Below are 16,140 nucleotides of genomic sequence, written 5' to 3' on the forward strand. Positions count from 1 at the left end.
TTGGGAGGCCGAGGTGGGTGGATCATTTGAGGTCAGCAGTTCGAGACCAGCCTGGTCAACAAGGTGAAACCCTGTCTCTACTAAAAATACAAAAAAAAAAAAAAACAAACAAAAAAAGAGCCAGGCATGATGACACGCACCTGTTATCCCAGCTACTTGGGAGGTTGAGGCACGAGAATCGCTTGAACCCAGGAGGCGGAGGTTGCAGTGAGCTGAGATTGCACCACTGCACTCCAGCCTGGGTGACAGACTGAGACCCTGTCTCAAAGTAACTAACTAAATAAAAGAAAAGCAACAGGAAGCCAATGACAGATTTTAAGTAATGGAGAAACATGAGATTTGCATTTTTTCTTAAGAGATAGGGTCTTGCTATATTGTCCAGGCTGGTCTTGAACTCCTGGGTTCAAGCAATCCTCCAGCCTCAGCCTCCACAGTAACTGGTATTTCAGGTGTGCCATGGTGCTAGAATGAACTGGGACAAGAGTGAATACAAGCAGCAACAGTTGGGAAGATGACTATTGCAGCAATAATCTGGAGACAGATGATGGAAGCCTGCAAGGATGGCGACTTCGTGAAAAATTGGATGGGGCAAACAGTACAGGAGAAGGACTCAGAAATCATTCCCAGGCTCTGGCTTGGGTGACTGAGTAAATTGTTACATTCATAAAGACTGAGAATAGAGGAGGAAGAACACGTTTGGGGAAAGATGGAAAGCATTCAACATTAGATTATTGAGTTTGAAGAATCTAGAAGATATCCAAGAGGAAGTTACCTTATAGGTAGTTGGATACAGGAATGAAAAGGAACTCTGTTTTCTGGCTTAAGTGATTGATAGAGATGGTATTGCCATTTGCTGATATAGGGAATAAATGGAAAAAAATGCTTTTTTGAAAATTTCAGTTATAAAAATAATATAACTCATTGCATAAAATTAAAAAATAAGGAAATGAAAAAATTTATGCGATTACCATAACCAACACTTTGGGAGGCTGAGGCAGGTGGATCACCTGAAGTCAGGAGTTCGAGACCAGTCTGACCAACATGGTGAAACCCCGTCTCTACTAAAAATACAAAAATTAGCTGGGCATGGCGGCGGGCGCCTATAATCCCAGCTACTCAGGAGGCTGAGGCAGAGGAATCGCTTGAACCGGGAGGCGGAGGTTGCAAGTGAGCTGAGATCACGCCACTGCACTCCATCCTGTGTGACAGAGTGAGGCTCCATCTCAAAAAATAAAAATAAAATAAATCTTTCTGGCTGCTCCTCCTTGGGCTAGATAATTCTTAGAGATAGCAAGGGTTCAGCTGGAAGATTTCTTTGATACACAAACTAACCAATTCAGAGCTATATTCCCTCTATCTGGCATGGACACCCCAAGAGACAACATTCCAGTCTCCTAATCACCCCATGGCCAGCCACCAGACAACTAGGGAGCACCCCTATACCTTATTCAAAGTAGCCAATCCTAAACTGTTCACTCTGCCCTGCATTGCCTTTCCCAAGGAAACTCAAGTAACGGCAGTGGCCTAAACCTTCCCCTCTTCTGTCTTCTGCCTCCTGCCTACCCTGGTGTCTTTCCCATGTAGCCCTATATGGCATAATATGTCTCCTGTCTCTAGGACCTGTGAGCATAATAGACTTTGTTTTCCTGAGCCTCTCCTGTGTCCTCTTCTGGCTATACCTGATCTACCATCTAAAAAAAGAATAGAAAACATTATATAGTAGCTTTAACAGTCATATTTTTCTAAGAAGGAGGCTTCTCTAGAATGTTTGATTAAGAAGAATTAAAAATACCAGTTAACCAGATATCACTTGTGAATCAGACAACGCTTACTAAGTTACACATCCTTAGGCCTTTAGATTATCAAAACATAATGTAAATTGTTGGGCAAGTACCCAAGAACAATTCCAGAGTTGATGAAATCATGGACTAGAGAATGTTAAATATAGTCAGTTTTCAATATCCAGTTTATTATGCTATATTAGATTTTGGAGCTTTTGCCTCCACACTACACAGCACAGTTATAGGTATTCAGTCTCTTTGAAAATCTCCTTTCCCTTAGGGTCTCTCCAATAACCTATTCTTCCTCCATTGGTGAGAGTTAATTGGTGCTATTGCTCCTAGGGACAACTACATTTTCTTTTCTTTTTTTTTGAGATGGTGTCTTGCTCTGTCACCCAGGCTGGAGTGCAGTGGCATGATTTCGGCTCACTGCAACCTCCACCTCCAAGGTTCAAGCAATTATCCTGCCTCAGCCTCCCAAATAGCTGGGATTACAGGTGCCCACCACCAGTGATAACTACATTTTCAAGGGTCATTCGAGATGCCTTAAAACCAAGAAAACCCGAAAGAATTAATCTCATCTAATGATCACTCAGTCACCCGGTATTCACTTCACGGCTTACTCTGCTTTAAAAAACCTCGACTGTGTCTGGTTTTAATCCTTAAGTACCTCATGAATCCAGAAGTCTTAGAAATATCTAAAAATTGTAGCATCTCTGAGCAAATGCACAGGCTCCAGTCAATGTAAAATTATTACCAGCTGCTAAAAAAAGGTCATTTGTCCACACCATAAGCAGAATCAAATGGAGGAGACAAGACTATAAACTAAAACCAAGGCTGACAGCAATAGGAAGAAACAGTACAGAACCAGGAGTGGGGGGTGGTCAAACCCAAGCAAACGGGCATGATTGAAAGGGAATCTGAAAACTAAGGTTAAGTCTGCCTTGAGAGGGTGCGGTGGCTCACGCTTATAATCCCAGTACTTTGGGAGGCCAAGGCGGGTGGATCACTTGAAGGTCAGGAGTTTGGGACCAGCCCGGCCAACATGGTGAAACCCCATCTCTACTAAAAATACAAAAATTAGCCAGGCATGGTGGCACGCACCTGTAATCCTAGCTACTGGGGAAGCTGAGGCACGAGAATCTCTTGAACCCAGGAGGCGGAGGTTGCAGTGAGCCAAGATCATGCCATGACACTCAGCCTGGGCAAGAATGAGACTCCATCTCAAAAAAAAAAAACGTCTGCCTCAGACCAGAGGCCTACTACATTCTTCCTATTCACAAACCAAAGGTTGGTTTCCACTGTAATGCTCCCAGGGTCTGCAATGTAGCAATATGCCAAACCTGAAAGTTTCTGAAACTTCAGCCTTAACAAATAGCCTGCAGTCTTCTAGGAGGCTGCTTATCGAGTGAAGAGGAGCACCAGCTCACAGTGTGGGGTGTGGGGGAACAAATCCACAGGGACAGCTTGCTGCAGGACAAAGGGCTCGCCTAAGAGCTTCTTAGCAGGGTCTGGAGGACAGCACAGCCTGTAGAAACAGAACATAGCATCAGTTCCCAGGAATAAAAGGAAGAACCCACAGGAGTACAATTGCTTAAAATAGAGGCCCTTCCACTGTGTTCCCACAGGCCCCCTGTGTTTCTCTTATACAGCATTTATCTTATTGAATATAACTGTTTTTCTTCACCATCTGCCTTACTGAAGTATAACCTTTTTAAGGGTAGAAATGAAGTAAACACTGCTTAATATTCATTTCTGTATTCCCAGTATGTGACACAGAATAAGGGTTCAATACATTTGGTTGGAGCTGAAGAGCCTGTATGTTTATAAGGCCTTAAGATACATAACCACCAAACTGTTCTAAAAAGGGTTGTACCACTTTACATCCAAACCAGCCAAGTAGAAGAGTATTTGTTTGCCTGGATAACATTCAATACAGTCATGCATCACTTAACAATGGGGGTACATTCTGAAAATTGCATCGTTAGGCAATTTCTTCATTGTGTGAACATAATAGAGCATACTTACACATATCTAGATGACAGAGCCTACTACACATCTAGACTATACGCTATAGCCTATTTCTCCTCAGCTACAAATCTGTACAGCATGTTACTGTACTGAATACTGTAGACAACTGTAACACAGTGGTAAGTATTTATGTATCTAAACATTAAAAAGTACTGTAAAAATATAGTAGAAAAACTGGTCAACCTGGACAGCATTGTGAGACCCCATCTCTACAAAATTTTAATTTTAACTGATTTTAAAATTAGTTGGGTGTGGTAGTACATGCCTGTACTTCTAGCTACTCTGGGGGCTGAGGCCAGAGGATCACTTGAAACCAGGAATTCAATACCAGCCTGGGCAGCATAGCGAGACTCTGTCTTTACCAAAAAATAAAAAATAAATAAAATAAGGTCCAGACATGCTGGCTCATGCCTGAAATCCCAGCACTTTGGAAGGCTGAGGTGAGAGGATTGCTTGAGCTCAGGAGTTCGAGACCAGCCAGGGCCACATGACAAAACCCTGTCTTTACAAAAAACACAAAAACTAGCTGGGCATGGTGGCTCGCACCTGTAGTGCCAGCTACTCAGGAGGCTGAGGCGGGAGGATGGCTTGAGCCCAGGAGATAGAGGTTGCAGTGAGCTGAGATCACACCACTGTACTCTAGCCTGGGACAAGATCGTCAATATCACTGTTTTGCACCTCGACATCTCGTCCCACTAGAAGGTCTTCAGGGGCAATAACATACATGGAGCTGTCATCTCCTGTGATAACAATGCCTTCTTCTGGAATACCTCCTGAAGGATCTGCCTGAGGCTGTTTTGCAGTTAACTTTAAAAAAATAAGTAGAAGGAGTATCTGCTAAAATAATAAAAGTACAGTATAGTAAGTATATAAACCAGTAACACAGTCATTTATTATCAAGTATTATGTACTATAGATAACTACACGTACTTAATTTTATAAGTGGTGATGCTGATGTAAACAGACCTACTGACAGCACAATAAATTTGTTTACACCAGCATGACCACAAACATGTAAGTAACCCATGTGCTAAACGTTACAACAGCTATGATGTCACTAGGCCATAGGAATTTTTCAGCTCCATTATAATTTTTTCTTTTTTTTTTGAGATGGAGTCTTGCTCTATCACCCAGGCTGGAGTACAGTGGCACAATCTTGTCTCATTGCAACCTCCGCCTCCTGGATTCTAGCGATTCTCCTGCCTCAGTCTCCCAAATAGCTGGGACTACAGGCACACATGACCACCACACCCGCTAATTTTTGAATTTTAGTAGAGATGGGGTTTCACCATGTTGGCCAGGCTGGTCTTAAACTCCTGACCTCAAGTGACCCGCCCACCTCAGCCTTCTGAAGTGCTGGGATTACAGGCGTGAGCCATCGTGCCCTGTCAGCTCCATTATAATCTTATGGGACCAACATCATATATGCAGTCCATTGTTGATTGAAATGTTATTATGTGACACAAGATCGTAGTTTAGATAGCATTGTCCCATTATAATCAAATACACAACAAAAATATTCCCTATCACATCTACAATGGAACATTTTCTTATCCGATATAATAAGCAAAAGGAAAAAATGAGTATTAGAAGGAGAGGGACAGAATTATTTTTATACATGGTGATCATATGGTCAGCTGCCACAACAATGTGAGAACCAACTAAAAAATGAATAAAACTAATAATAGAGTAAGGTAGCTGTACACCAGATTGGCAATAACTAATGGAAAATGTCATGAAGGCTGAGCGTGGTGGCTCACACCTGTAATCCTAACACTTTGGGAGGCCAAGGTGGGTGGATCACCTGAGGTCAGGAGTTCAAGACCAGCCTGGCCAACAAGGTGAAACCCTGTCTCTACTAAAAATACAAAAATTGGCTGGGCGTGGTGGCACATACCTGTAATCCCAGCTACTCAGGAGGCTGAGGCAGGAGAATCGCTTGAATCTGGGAGGTGGAGGCTGTAGTGAGCCGAGACCATGCCACTGCACTCCCGCAAATGAGACTACTTATTTAGTCTCAGCTACTTAGGAGGCTGACATGGAAGGATTTCTTGAGCCCCAGAGGTCAAGGCTGCAGGGAACTGTGATTGCACCACTGCACTCCAGCCTGGGCAACAGAGCAAGACTCCATCCCCCCCACCTGCCCCCCTAAAAAAGCATCATGTAGAATAGTGCTTATAGTTTGCTTCTACTTGTTTGATAAAGAGGAGAGATAGTATGTACACACATACGTGTGCACACACATGCACTCATGCTTGTAGTGTCACAGAATATCTCTGGTAGTCCACACGAGAAACTGCTCAGAGTGGTGACATCTGAAAGACTAGGGATCATGAGTAAGAAACTCATTTTACCCTATATTCTTTTGTATTATTTGAATTTTCTCTCTCTCTCGCTCTCTCTCTCTCTCTACTGTTTTAGAGATGGGGTCTCACTCTATCACCAAGGCTGGAGTGCAGTGGTACAATCAGAGCTCACTGCAGCCTTGAACCACTAGACTCAAGTGATCTTCCCAACTCTCCCTCCTGAGTAGCTGGGAATACACGCATGAGTCACTGTGTCTGGTGTATTTGAATTTTTTTCTACCATATGCACATACTGACTTTTTTTTTTTTTTAATTGAAACAGGATATCCCTGTATTGCCCAGGCTGGAGTGAAGTTGAGTGATCACAGCTCACTGCATGCAGCCTTGAACCCCCGAGGCTCAAGCAATCCACCCACCTCAGCCTCCCAAGTAGCTGGAACTACAGGCATGTTACCACGCCTGGCTAATTTTTGTATTTTTAGTAGAGACAGGGTTTCACCATGTTGCCCAGGCTGGTTTCAAACTCCTGGGCTCAAGCGATCTGCCCACCTCCGCCTCCCAAAGTGCTGGGATTGCCAAATTGTACACTTTAAATGGGTGAAGTACGTGGGGGCAGTACTATAGCCTACAGCCTATAGTCCCAGCTACTAGGAGGTTGACACGGGAGGACTGCTTGAGCCTAAAAGTTCAAGGCCAGCTTGAGCAACACAGCAAAACCTCATCTCTTTAGAAAAAAAAAAAAAGTTGGGCCGGGCGCGGTGGCTCAAGCCTGTAATCCCAGCACTTTGGGAGGCCGAGACGGGTGGATCACGAGGTCAGGAGATCGAGACCATCCTGGCTAACACGGTGAAACCCCGTCTCTACTAAAAACTACAAAAAACTAGCCGGGCGACGTGGCGGCGCCTGTAGTCCCAGCTACCTGGGAGGCTGAGACAGGAGAATGGCATAAACCCGGGAGGCGGAGCTTGCAGTGAGCTGAGATCTGGCCACAGCACTCCAGCCTGGGTGACAAAGCGAGACTCCGTCTCAAAAAAAAAAAAAAAAAAAAAAAAAAAAAAAAAAAAAAAAAGAAAAAAAAAAGTTGAATTGTATGATATATGAGTTGTATCTCAATAAAGCTATTATTTTTTAAAAATGCCTTAGAGATCTATTATCAGAACATAGAGAACATCTGCATTTTTATAGCAGTGTAGTGTTTTATCGAATGGATGTGGCATAGTTGATTTAACCAGTTCCCCACTAATGGACTTTGGGAGTATTTCAACTTTTCCTGTTAATATTGCAATGACTAACTTTGTATATATGTCATTTTACGTGTGTGAGTGTATCTATAGGATAAAACCTCAGGAATGGAATTACCATGTGAAAGGGTATATATACATTTGTCATTTTAATCTATATTACTAAATTTCCCTCCATAGGGATAGTACCAATTTACATAGGGTTAGTACTCAATTTACACAACTCATGTTTTTAGAATTCTTTTCCCTTATTATTACCAATAATGCATTATCAAGCTTTTGTACTTTTGTCAATCTGAGGTATAAAAAGAAGTATCTCAGGGTACTTCTAATTTGCATTTCTATCATTATGAGAGAGACAGCATCCTCTCATATTTTGTAAATACCTTTATAATACTGCCTTTTCATATCCTCGGTTCATTTTTCTATTGGCTGCTAGAGTATAGTGGTGCAGTCTCGGCTTACCAATTTCTACTAGGAGTTTCTTAGATTAAGGAAAAAAGTCTTTGTGATGTGAACTGCAAATTTTATTCCAGTTTGTATGCTGTCTCCCGTCTTGCTTACAGTGCTTTTCATCATGCATAAATTAATGATTTTTTTCAATAGTCTTATTAATTTGTATACCATGCCGGGCACAGTGGCTCACGCCTGTAATCCCAACACTTTGGGAGGCCAAGGCGGGTGGGTCACGAGGTCAAAAGTTCAAGACCAGCCTGGCCAACATGGTGAAACCCTGTCTCTACTAAGAATACAAAAATTAGCCAGGTGTGTGGCACTTGCCTGTAATTCCAGCTACTCGGGAGGCTGAGGTAGGAGAGTTGCTTGAACCCGAGAGTCAGAGGTTGCAGTGAGCCAAGATCATGCCACTGCACTCCAGCCTGGGCAACACAGCAAGACTCCGTCTCGGGGGGGAAAAAATTTCTTCCTATAGTTATGCTCTCTTTCTCATTTAAGACTATATTTTTGTGTTTTGCCCCTTAATATTGTTGATTAGGCTTATTTATTTAATTTTTTTCTTCCAATAACACCTTCTTGCTTTCTCATCAAATCTACAGGCTTTTTTTGTTTTATAAGTCGTTAATTTATGGATTTTTAAAATCATTATTGAGTTCTTCCTTCAGTTTCCTTTGGGTTTATTGTTCTTTTTCTAGCTCATGACTTGAAAGTTCAAATCACTTAGTTTTTTATACATTGACATATAATGATATATAAATTTTAATTCTCATTTGTTTCATTCAAATATATAATCTGTACTTTATACCTGTCTATGTTGTTTCAATGTTACAAATAAATTATATTACTTATAGTAAAAAGTGAGAGAGAAAAAGATTACAAAATGTAAAGATTTCAAAAATCAAAATAGCTGACCAGGGTCAGAACTAGAGTGAAGTGAAAGGCACTTGCATCGGGTGAAAAATTTAATAGGGTGCCAAAAAACTCAGTAATCGAATGTTTTGATGCAATATTTTAGAATATCAAATCGGAAAACAGCAGCCTACAGGCTAGCCACTTGCTTTTATAAGGTTTATTGGAACCGAAGCCAGAATTCAGGTAAGGCAGTGAGGCGGGGTTCAACAAGTAGAAGGGCAGATCCCACCTTTCCCACCTTTTAAAAAAAAAATGTAATATTTTGTTCATCATGAATTATTTTGGATGAATTTTGATATTTGAAAATATTGGGCCAGACATGGTGGCTTACGCCTGTTATCTCAGCACTTTGGGAGGCCAAGGCAGGAGGATCACATGAGCACAGGAGCTCAAGACCAGCCTGGGCAACATAGTGAGACTTCGTCTCTATTAAAAAAATCAAAAAATTTAGCCAGACACTTTGGTAGGCCGACGCAGGAGGATCACTTGCACCCAGGAGTTTGAGACAAACCTGGGCAACATAGTGAGACCTTGTCTCTACAAAAAAATTAAAAATTAGCCAGGTGTGGTAGTGTGCACCTGTAGTCTCAGCTACTTGGGAGGCTGAGGCAGGAGGATCTCATGAGCCCAGGAGGTCAAGACTTCAGTGAGTCATGACTGTACCACTGTGCTCAACCTGGGTGACAGAGTGAGACTCTGTCTCAAAAGAAAAGAAAATATTGCATTAAAATTTAGCCATTGGCCGGAGCGGTGGCTCAAGCCTGTAATCCCAGCACTTTGGGAGGCTGAGACGGGCAGATCACGAGGTCAGGAGATCGAGACCATCCTGGCTAACACGGTGAAACCCCGTCTCTACTAAAAAATACAAAAAACTAGCCGGGCGAGGTGGCGAGCACCTGTAGTCCCAGCTACTCGGGAGGCTGAGGCAGGAAAATGGCATAAACCCGGGAGGCGGAGCTTGCAGTGAGCTGAGATCCGGCCACTGCACTGCAGCCCGGGCGACAGAGCGAGACTCCGTCTCAAAAAAAAAATAATAAAATAAAATAAAATAAAATAAAAATTTAGCCATTAAAAAAAGCTGTAGTGGAATAGAAATAAACAAAAAATATCTTGATTGCTGAGATTTTTAACATTTTTTTTTTTTTTTGAGATGGAGTCTCTCTCTGTTGCCCAGGCTGGAGTGCAATGGCACGATCTTGGCTCACTGCAACCTCTGCCTCCCAGGTTCAAGCGATTCTCCTGTCTCAGCCTCCCAAGTGGCTGGGATTACAGGCGCACAAACCATGCCTGGCTAATTTTCTGTATTTTTATAGTAGACATGGGGTTTCACTGCGTTGCCCAGGCTAGTCTTGAACTCCTGAGCTCAGGCAATCCACCCACCTCGGCCTCCCAAAGTGCTAGGATTACAGGCGTGAGCCACCACACCCGGCTGACACATTCTTAAATTTTGCACCCAAACTAAGTACTTGACTTGCCTCATTCCTGACCCAGCCCTGTAATTGAGTATTGAAGGTGGTATTTTTTTTTGTTTCTGTTTCTTTACACTTCTCATGACTTGAAAGCTCAAATCACTTTCCAACTGTGTGCACGATAAGCATGAATGACTTTGATAATCAAAACAAAAATTTTAAACAGAAGTCATGACTTACTCAATGACATTCCTAGTGGATTCACCATGGAGCTTGCAGGAAACAAAAACTAGCGTGCAGATGGCCCTGCAGTTTCGAACGGCTTGAATCACCTTGTAATCTGAAGGAAGAAACACCTTGCTATTAGTATAATTAACTACTATGGTCTCTGTTATCACAAACCTCCCACTGACCAGAACTCAGGATTGATTAGAAATAGAGGGGAAACAGGTTCAGAGCCAGCCCACTGGGAGTACCCGTAGCATGATGTGGAAAAGAAGAACCAAAGTTGGTGGATAATACTGGGAACATCAAAATAGCTGTTCATCCTTACGCAGTCCGGCACGGGCTGGGTTCACCACAGCAACAATTGACTGTCCATCTTCCTTTGACTTTAGTAGCCCTGGCAAAATCTTCTCTGCTCGACCAGTGTGAAATTCAGAGTTGGTGATGCCTATGGAAGACAGGCCCACATGACATAACTCAAGCCCAGCAGTGGGGGAAAGCTTCAGCTTCACAGAAATGCACAGGAGCCAAGGACTCTGCCATCTTCCCTTTGGATCTAGCATCACTCCAAGTAACAAGGAAAGAAGTGTTTTTGGACAGACCCGCTTCATTTTTTCCAAAGTACTTTCCCTTGGAATATCTCAGTAAGCCTTTCAGCTTGAGCAACTAGTGTTTACACTTTTTTTTTTTCTCTTGAGATGGAGTCTCGCTCTGTTGCCCAGACTGGAGTGCAGTGGCGCGATCTCGGCACACTACAACCTCCACCTCCCGGGTTCAAGCAATTCTCTGCCTCACCCTCCCGAGTAGCTTGGATTATAGGCGCCTGCCACCACGACCGGCTAATTTTTGTATTTTTAGTAGAGACAGGGTTTTACCATCTTGGCCAGGCTGGTCTTGAACTCCTGACCTTGTGATCCACCCTCCTCAGCCTCCCAAAGTGCTGGAATTACAGGTGTAAGCCACCATGCCTGCTATTTTACAACTTTACAACTCACATAGCATGTAAAGACCTATACTAAGATGAGAATCTTGACTTTTGCTCAAGTGCTCTTCCTGCTATATCAGACATTTTCACCAAATGCCTCAGGAGCATTCTGGAGGTGAAGTAGTGGGAGCAAGATGATCTATTTTCTATATGGCAGTTTTACAGAAGACTGTGTTTGAAGAAAAGGTTTTGTTGCTGAAAATATAGGTTTGAAACCTATTGTATTATGCTATAAGGCCTCATGAGTCTAATGTCAAGGAGATTCTTCTATTCTGTCCAAAGTTTTGCAACTTTTCTTCCTATCAGCTAGACATGTACCTTCCCTTAGGCTCCTCTTCTGGATAGGAAAAACGTTAGATATTGGTACCTATTCCAGAAAACCATGAGGATCTATTCCAGAAAACCATTCTGACCACTCCAGAATTCCCTCCCTTCCTCCCTGTGGGTCAGGGATACAGTAGTTGTCCTTTCCCACACAATTCTTTCCATAGCACGGAAACAACTGCATCCCTTAATTTCTACACAGACTGTAAACTGTGTACCATTGAAGGCTGCAGTCCATCTTGCATCCTCCACTGCCTGCTCCACCAATTCAATCCCGAGGACCTGAGATGTATGCTGAGCCAGAGAGAGGCCAATCACACCTGAAGAAGTAAAAGAGAAGAAGAAGAAGGCAGCATTTTAGGGTTTGGGTGTGGTAGTTTGTTTGTTTTTGTTTTGTCTTTGTTTGTTTGTTTGTTTTAAACAGGGTCTCACTCTGTAGCCTAGGCTGGAGTGCAGTGGCACACAGTTCACTGCAGCCTCGACCTCCTGGGCTAAAGCAATCCTCCTGTCTCAGCCCCCTGAGTAGCTAAGACTACAGGCTCATGTCACTATGCCCAGCAATTTTTAATTTTTTTGTAGAGATGGGGTCTCACTATGTTGCCCAGGCTGGTCTCTAACTCCTGGGCTCAACCAGTCCTCCTGCCTTGCCTCACAAAGTGTTGGGATAACACGTATGAGCAACCACACTTGGCTGCAATTTTAGGGTTTTAGACCAATAAGATTATGCCTGCACCACTACCACTACCTCTCCCCAACCACCTCTGCAAGCTACAAGGGCCCTGGGAGCTGAGCAGCATGCAGATTCTGCCCTGGACTTCCACTTGCCAGTTCCACAGCAGATATCAAGAAGGATGGTGTCAGAGTTCACTCCAGTCAGCTCCCCCACAGTCCGATACAGCATCTCTGCACCAGCAGTGTTAATCTGGAAAAAGGCATCTGGAGAGATGCGAATCTTCAAGCTCAGAAGTTCTTCAAAGATGTAGGGTTCCCCAAACAGAAGCTGATAGGGAGACTGCTGATGGCTACAACGGGTCATGGTACTGGAAAAGAATAAAAGAAGAAAGCATCTTGAGCTGCGCATGGTGGCTCACACCTGTAATCCCAGCACTTTGGGAGGCCGAGGCGGGGGGATCACCTAAGGTCAGGAGTTTGAGACCAGCCTGGCCAACATGGTGAAACCCCGTCTCTACTGAAAATCCAAAAATTAGCCAGGTGTGGTGGTACATGCCTGTAATCCCAGCTACTCAGGAGGCTGCAGTAGAAGAATCACTTGAACTCGGCAGGTGGAGGTTGCAGTGAGCCAAGATTGCACTACTGTCCTCCAGCCTGGGTAACAGAGCGAGACTCAGTCTCAGAAAAAAAAGAAAAAAAAAAAGAAAGCATCTTGAAATGGCAGACCATCACATCCCTAGTGGTTGGGTAGACAGGGAGGCCCCAGCATCTCAGCTAGGAGACACAGTCCCTGCCATGGCCCTGAGAGCTCTGCAAGGGTTTCCCCATCAGGGGATGAAAGTCCATGTGGACACTCTCACATCTACATTCTGGCCTGTGTTCCCAGACCGGCTGGTGTACAAGGGCCAGAACCATTTAGCCAATATCCTCCACCATCAATCAGCATCCTGCATCAGCAATCCATAAACCAAGAGTCTGGCAAGCCATCAGCCTATTTGGCTGTCTCAGGTTTACCTTTCCTGGAAGTAAAGTGAGGTCAAGTCACAGGCTGCTCCAGGACCTCTGATGAAAAATTCCTTTACACTCTCCTTCTGAACATGGAGCTCCTCCTGCCCAGACCACAAAATTAGCAGTTAAGCAAAGACTCATCTCTGACAAATTTTCTCTCTAAGCTCTATAGTAATCAGCCCTGCAGTAATCAGACACAAAGACATTTCACAAATCTTATTATAAATAACACTTAACATAAAGCAGATCAGACATGATGGTTCACGCCTATAATCCCAGCACTTTGAGAGGCTGAGGTAGGAGGACTGCTTGAGCCTCTAGGAGTGTAAGACAAGCCTAGGTAACATAGCAAGATCCTGTCTCTACAAGAAATCAAAAAGGCCAGGAGCGGTGGTTCACACCTGTAATCCCAGCACTTTGGAAGGCCAAGGCAGGCAGATCAGTTGAGGTCAGGAGTTTGAGACCAGCCTGGCCAACATGGTGAAACTCCGTCTCTACTAAAAATACAAAAATTAGCCAGGTGTGCTGGCACGTGCCTGTAATCCCAGCTACTTGGGAGGCTGAGTCAGGAGAACTGCTTGAACCAGGGAGGCGGAGGTTGCAGTGAACTGAGATCATGCCATTGCACTCCAACCTGGGCGAAGAAGCGAGACTGTCTCAAAAAAAAAAAAAAAAAAATTACCCAGGTGTGGTGACGTATGCCTGTAGTCCCAGTTACTTAAGAGGCTGAGGTAGGAAGATTGCTTGAGCCCAGGAGTTTGAGGCTACAGTGAGCTATGATTGCACCATTGCACTCCAATCTGGGCAATAGAGCAAGACACTGTCTCAAAAAATAAAAATAAAAAATAAAATTCTTACATAACTACAGAGAGCCTAAGTATTAGCTTGATACCAGGATATATTGCCAATAAACCGTGTAGGAACAATAGGGTTAAAAATACCAGGCATCAAAGGACCTGGGTTCAAATCCTAGCTTTGCTATTTACTGATTCTTTAACCTTGGGTATTTCTATGCCTCCATTTCCTCAGGGGTAAAATGAGGGTGACAATATCCCTCCTCCTGCCTACCTTACAAGTTTGTTGAGATGATCATATAAGTATAGGAATGTTTTAACACAGGTATGTTTGAAAGCACCAAGTGCATGACAAATATAAAGTACTATTTGGGTTATGAAATCCTCTGACATTGCAGTCTCTATTGTGAATTGGCATTTGGATTTGGAAGAGCAACTACTACCATGGGCAAAGTTCTTGTGAAATTACTTGGGAGTTCTCACATAGCCTAGCCACAGTCTCTGTGGTTTGATTATGCGAGCAGTATGGTTAAATAGTATCCTTGCCATCTTCTCCTCATCCCTAACCCCTCTCCCCAATCAACACAAATACTCTGTGGATGTACAGTTTCTGCTATATGCCCTGAAACTTCAAAAAAAACAATTACAGTAATAGTTAGTAGTAGTAAAAGTGATGGTTGCTTAACATCTTGTGAGGCTCACCTGACTTAATTTCTGGGGATGGAAAGTGATGATAGCCATTGTGTGCCCTTGGCTATTGGTGCGGACTATGAGCTCACGCCAGTATCCACCTTCATGAAATACAAGGCAGGGCTCCAATGGAGACTGTCGAAGGAATACTTCATAGTACTAGGAAGAGAAGCGAATTATTACACAAGCAAAACTAGCAAGTTTCACAGCTGATTATTCATGCTAGGTGATGGTTTGCGGCTACACTGTGTCCCCCAAAAACTCCTATGTTGAAGCCTTAACCACCAGTACTCAAAATGTGTCTGTATTTTGAGACAGGGCCTTTAAAGAGGTGATTTAGTTAAATGAGGCAGTTAAGGCAGGCCTTAATCCAATCTCACTGATGTCTTTTTTTTTTTTTTTTTTTTTTTGAGAGGGAGTCTCACTCTGTTGCTCAGACTGTAGTGCAGTCGCATGGTCTCAGCTCACTGCAACCTCCGCCTCCTGGGTTCAAGCAATTCTCCTGCCTCAGCCTCCTGAGTAGCAGGATCACAGATGCCCACCACCTAGCCTTGCTAATTTTTGTATTTTTAGTAGACACAAGGTTTCACCATGTTGGCCAGGCTGGTCGCGAACTCCTAACTTCAGGTGATCCTCCCGCCTCGGCCTCCCAAAGTGCTGGGATTACAGGTGTGAGCCACCGCACCATGCCTGCTGTCCTTGTAAGAGAAAATGTGGACACACAGAGACACCAAGGTTGGGTACACAAAGAAAAAGACCATGTGACACAGCAAGAAGGTGTCTATGCAAGCCAAGGAGAGAGGCCTCAGCAGAAACCAAACCAGCAGAGACTCTGATCTTAGACTTTAGCTTCCAGACAAGGAGGAAATACATTTCTTTAAGCCACTCAGTCTGCCGTATTTTGTAATGGCAGCCCTTGCAGACAAATACAGTGATATAAGAAACATGACTGACCAGGCACAGTGGCTCAAACCTGTAATCCTAGCACTTTGAGAGGCCAACGTGAGAGGACTGCTTATGTCCAGGAGTTCAAGACCACCTGGACAACATGGCCTGTCTACAGAAAATTAAAAAATTAGGCTGGGTGCAGTGGCTCAAGCCTATAATCCCAGCACTTTGGGAGGCCAAGGCGGGTGGATCACTTTGAGGTCAGGAGTTCGAGACCAACTGGGCCAACATGGCAAAACCCTGTCTCTACTAAAAATACAAAATTTAGCCAGGCATCAGGGTGGGTACCTGTAATCTCAGCTACTCAGGAGGCTGAGGCAGGAGAACTGCTTGAACCCAGGAAGCGGGTTGCAGTGAG

General features: G+C 43.7%; 1 protein-coding gene across 1 annotated transcript in view; it reads right to left on the reverse strand.

The window, feature by feature from the left end:
- Positions 1-1,946: 1,946 nt before the first annotated feature.
- Positions 1,947-16,140, reverse strand: part of TRMT2B (tRNA methyltransferase 2 homolog B) — a 44,841-nt gene continuing 30,647 nt past the window's right edge. Inside the window, 7 exon segments of the mRNA XM_033213641.1 lie at positions 1,947-3,309; positions 10,377-10,476; positions 10,690-10,809; positions 11,889-11,990; positions 12,496-12,710; positions 13,357-13,451; positions 14,847-14,993. Of these exon segments, the coding sequence (XP_033069532.1) occupies positions 3,183-3,309; positions 10,377-10,476; positions 10,690-10,809; positions 11,889-11,990; positions 12,496-12,710; positions 13,357-13,451; positions 14,847-14,993 (906 nt within the window). The 3' untranslated portion in view covers positions 1,947-3,182.

Source organism: Trachypithecus francoisi, unplaced genomic scaffold (assembly GCF_009764315.1).
Source record: "Trachypithecus francoisi isolate TF-2019V2 unplaced genomic scaffold, Tfra_2.0 Contig00054, whole genome shotgun sequence".
Taxonomy (NCBI): domain Eukaryota; kingdom Metazoa; phylum Chordata; class Mammalia; order Primates; family Cercopithecidae; genus Trachypithecus; species Trachypithecus francoisi.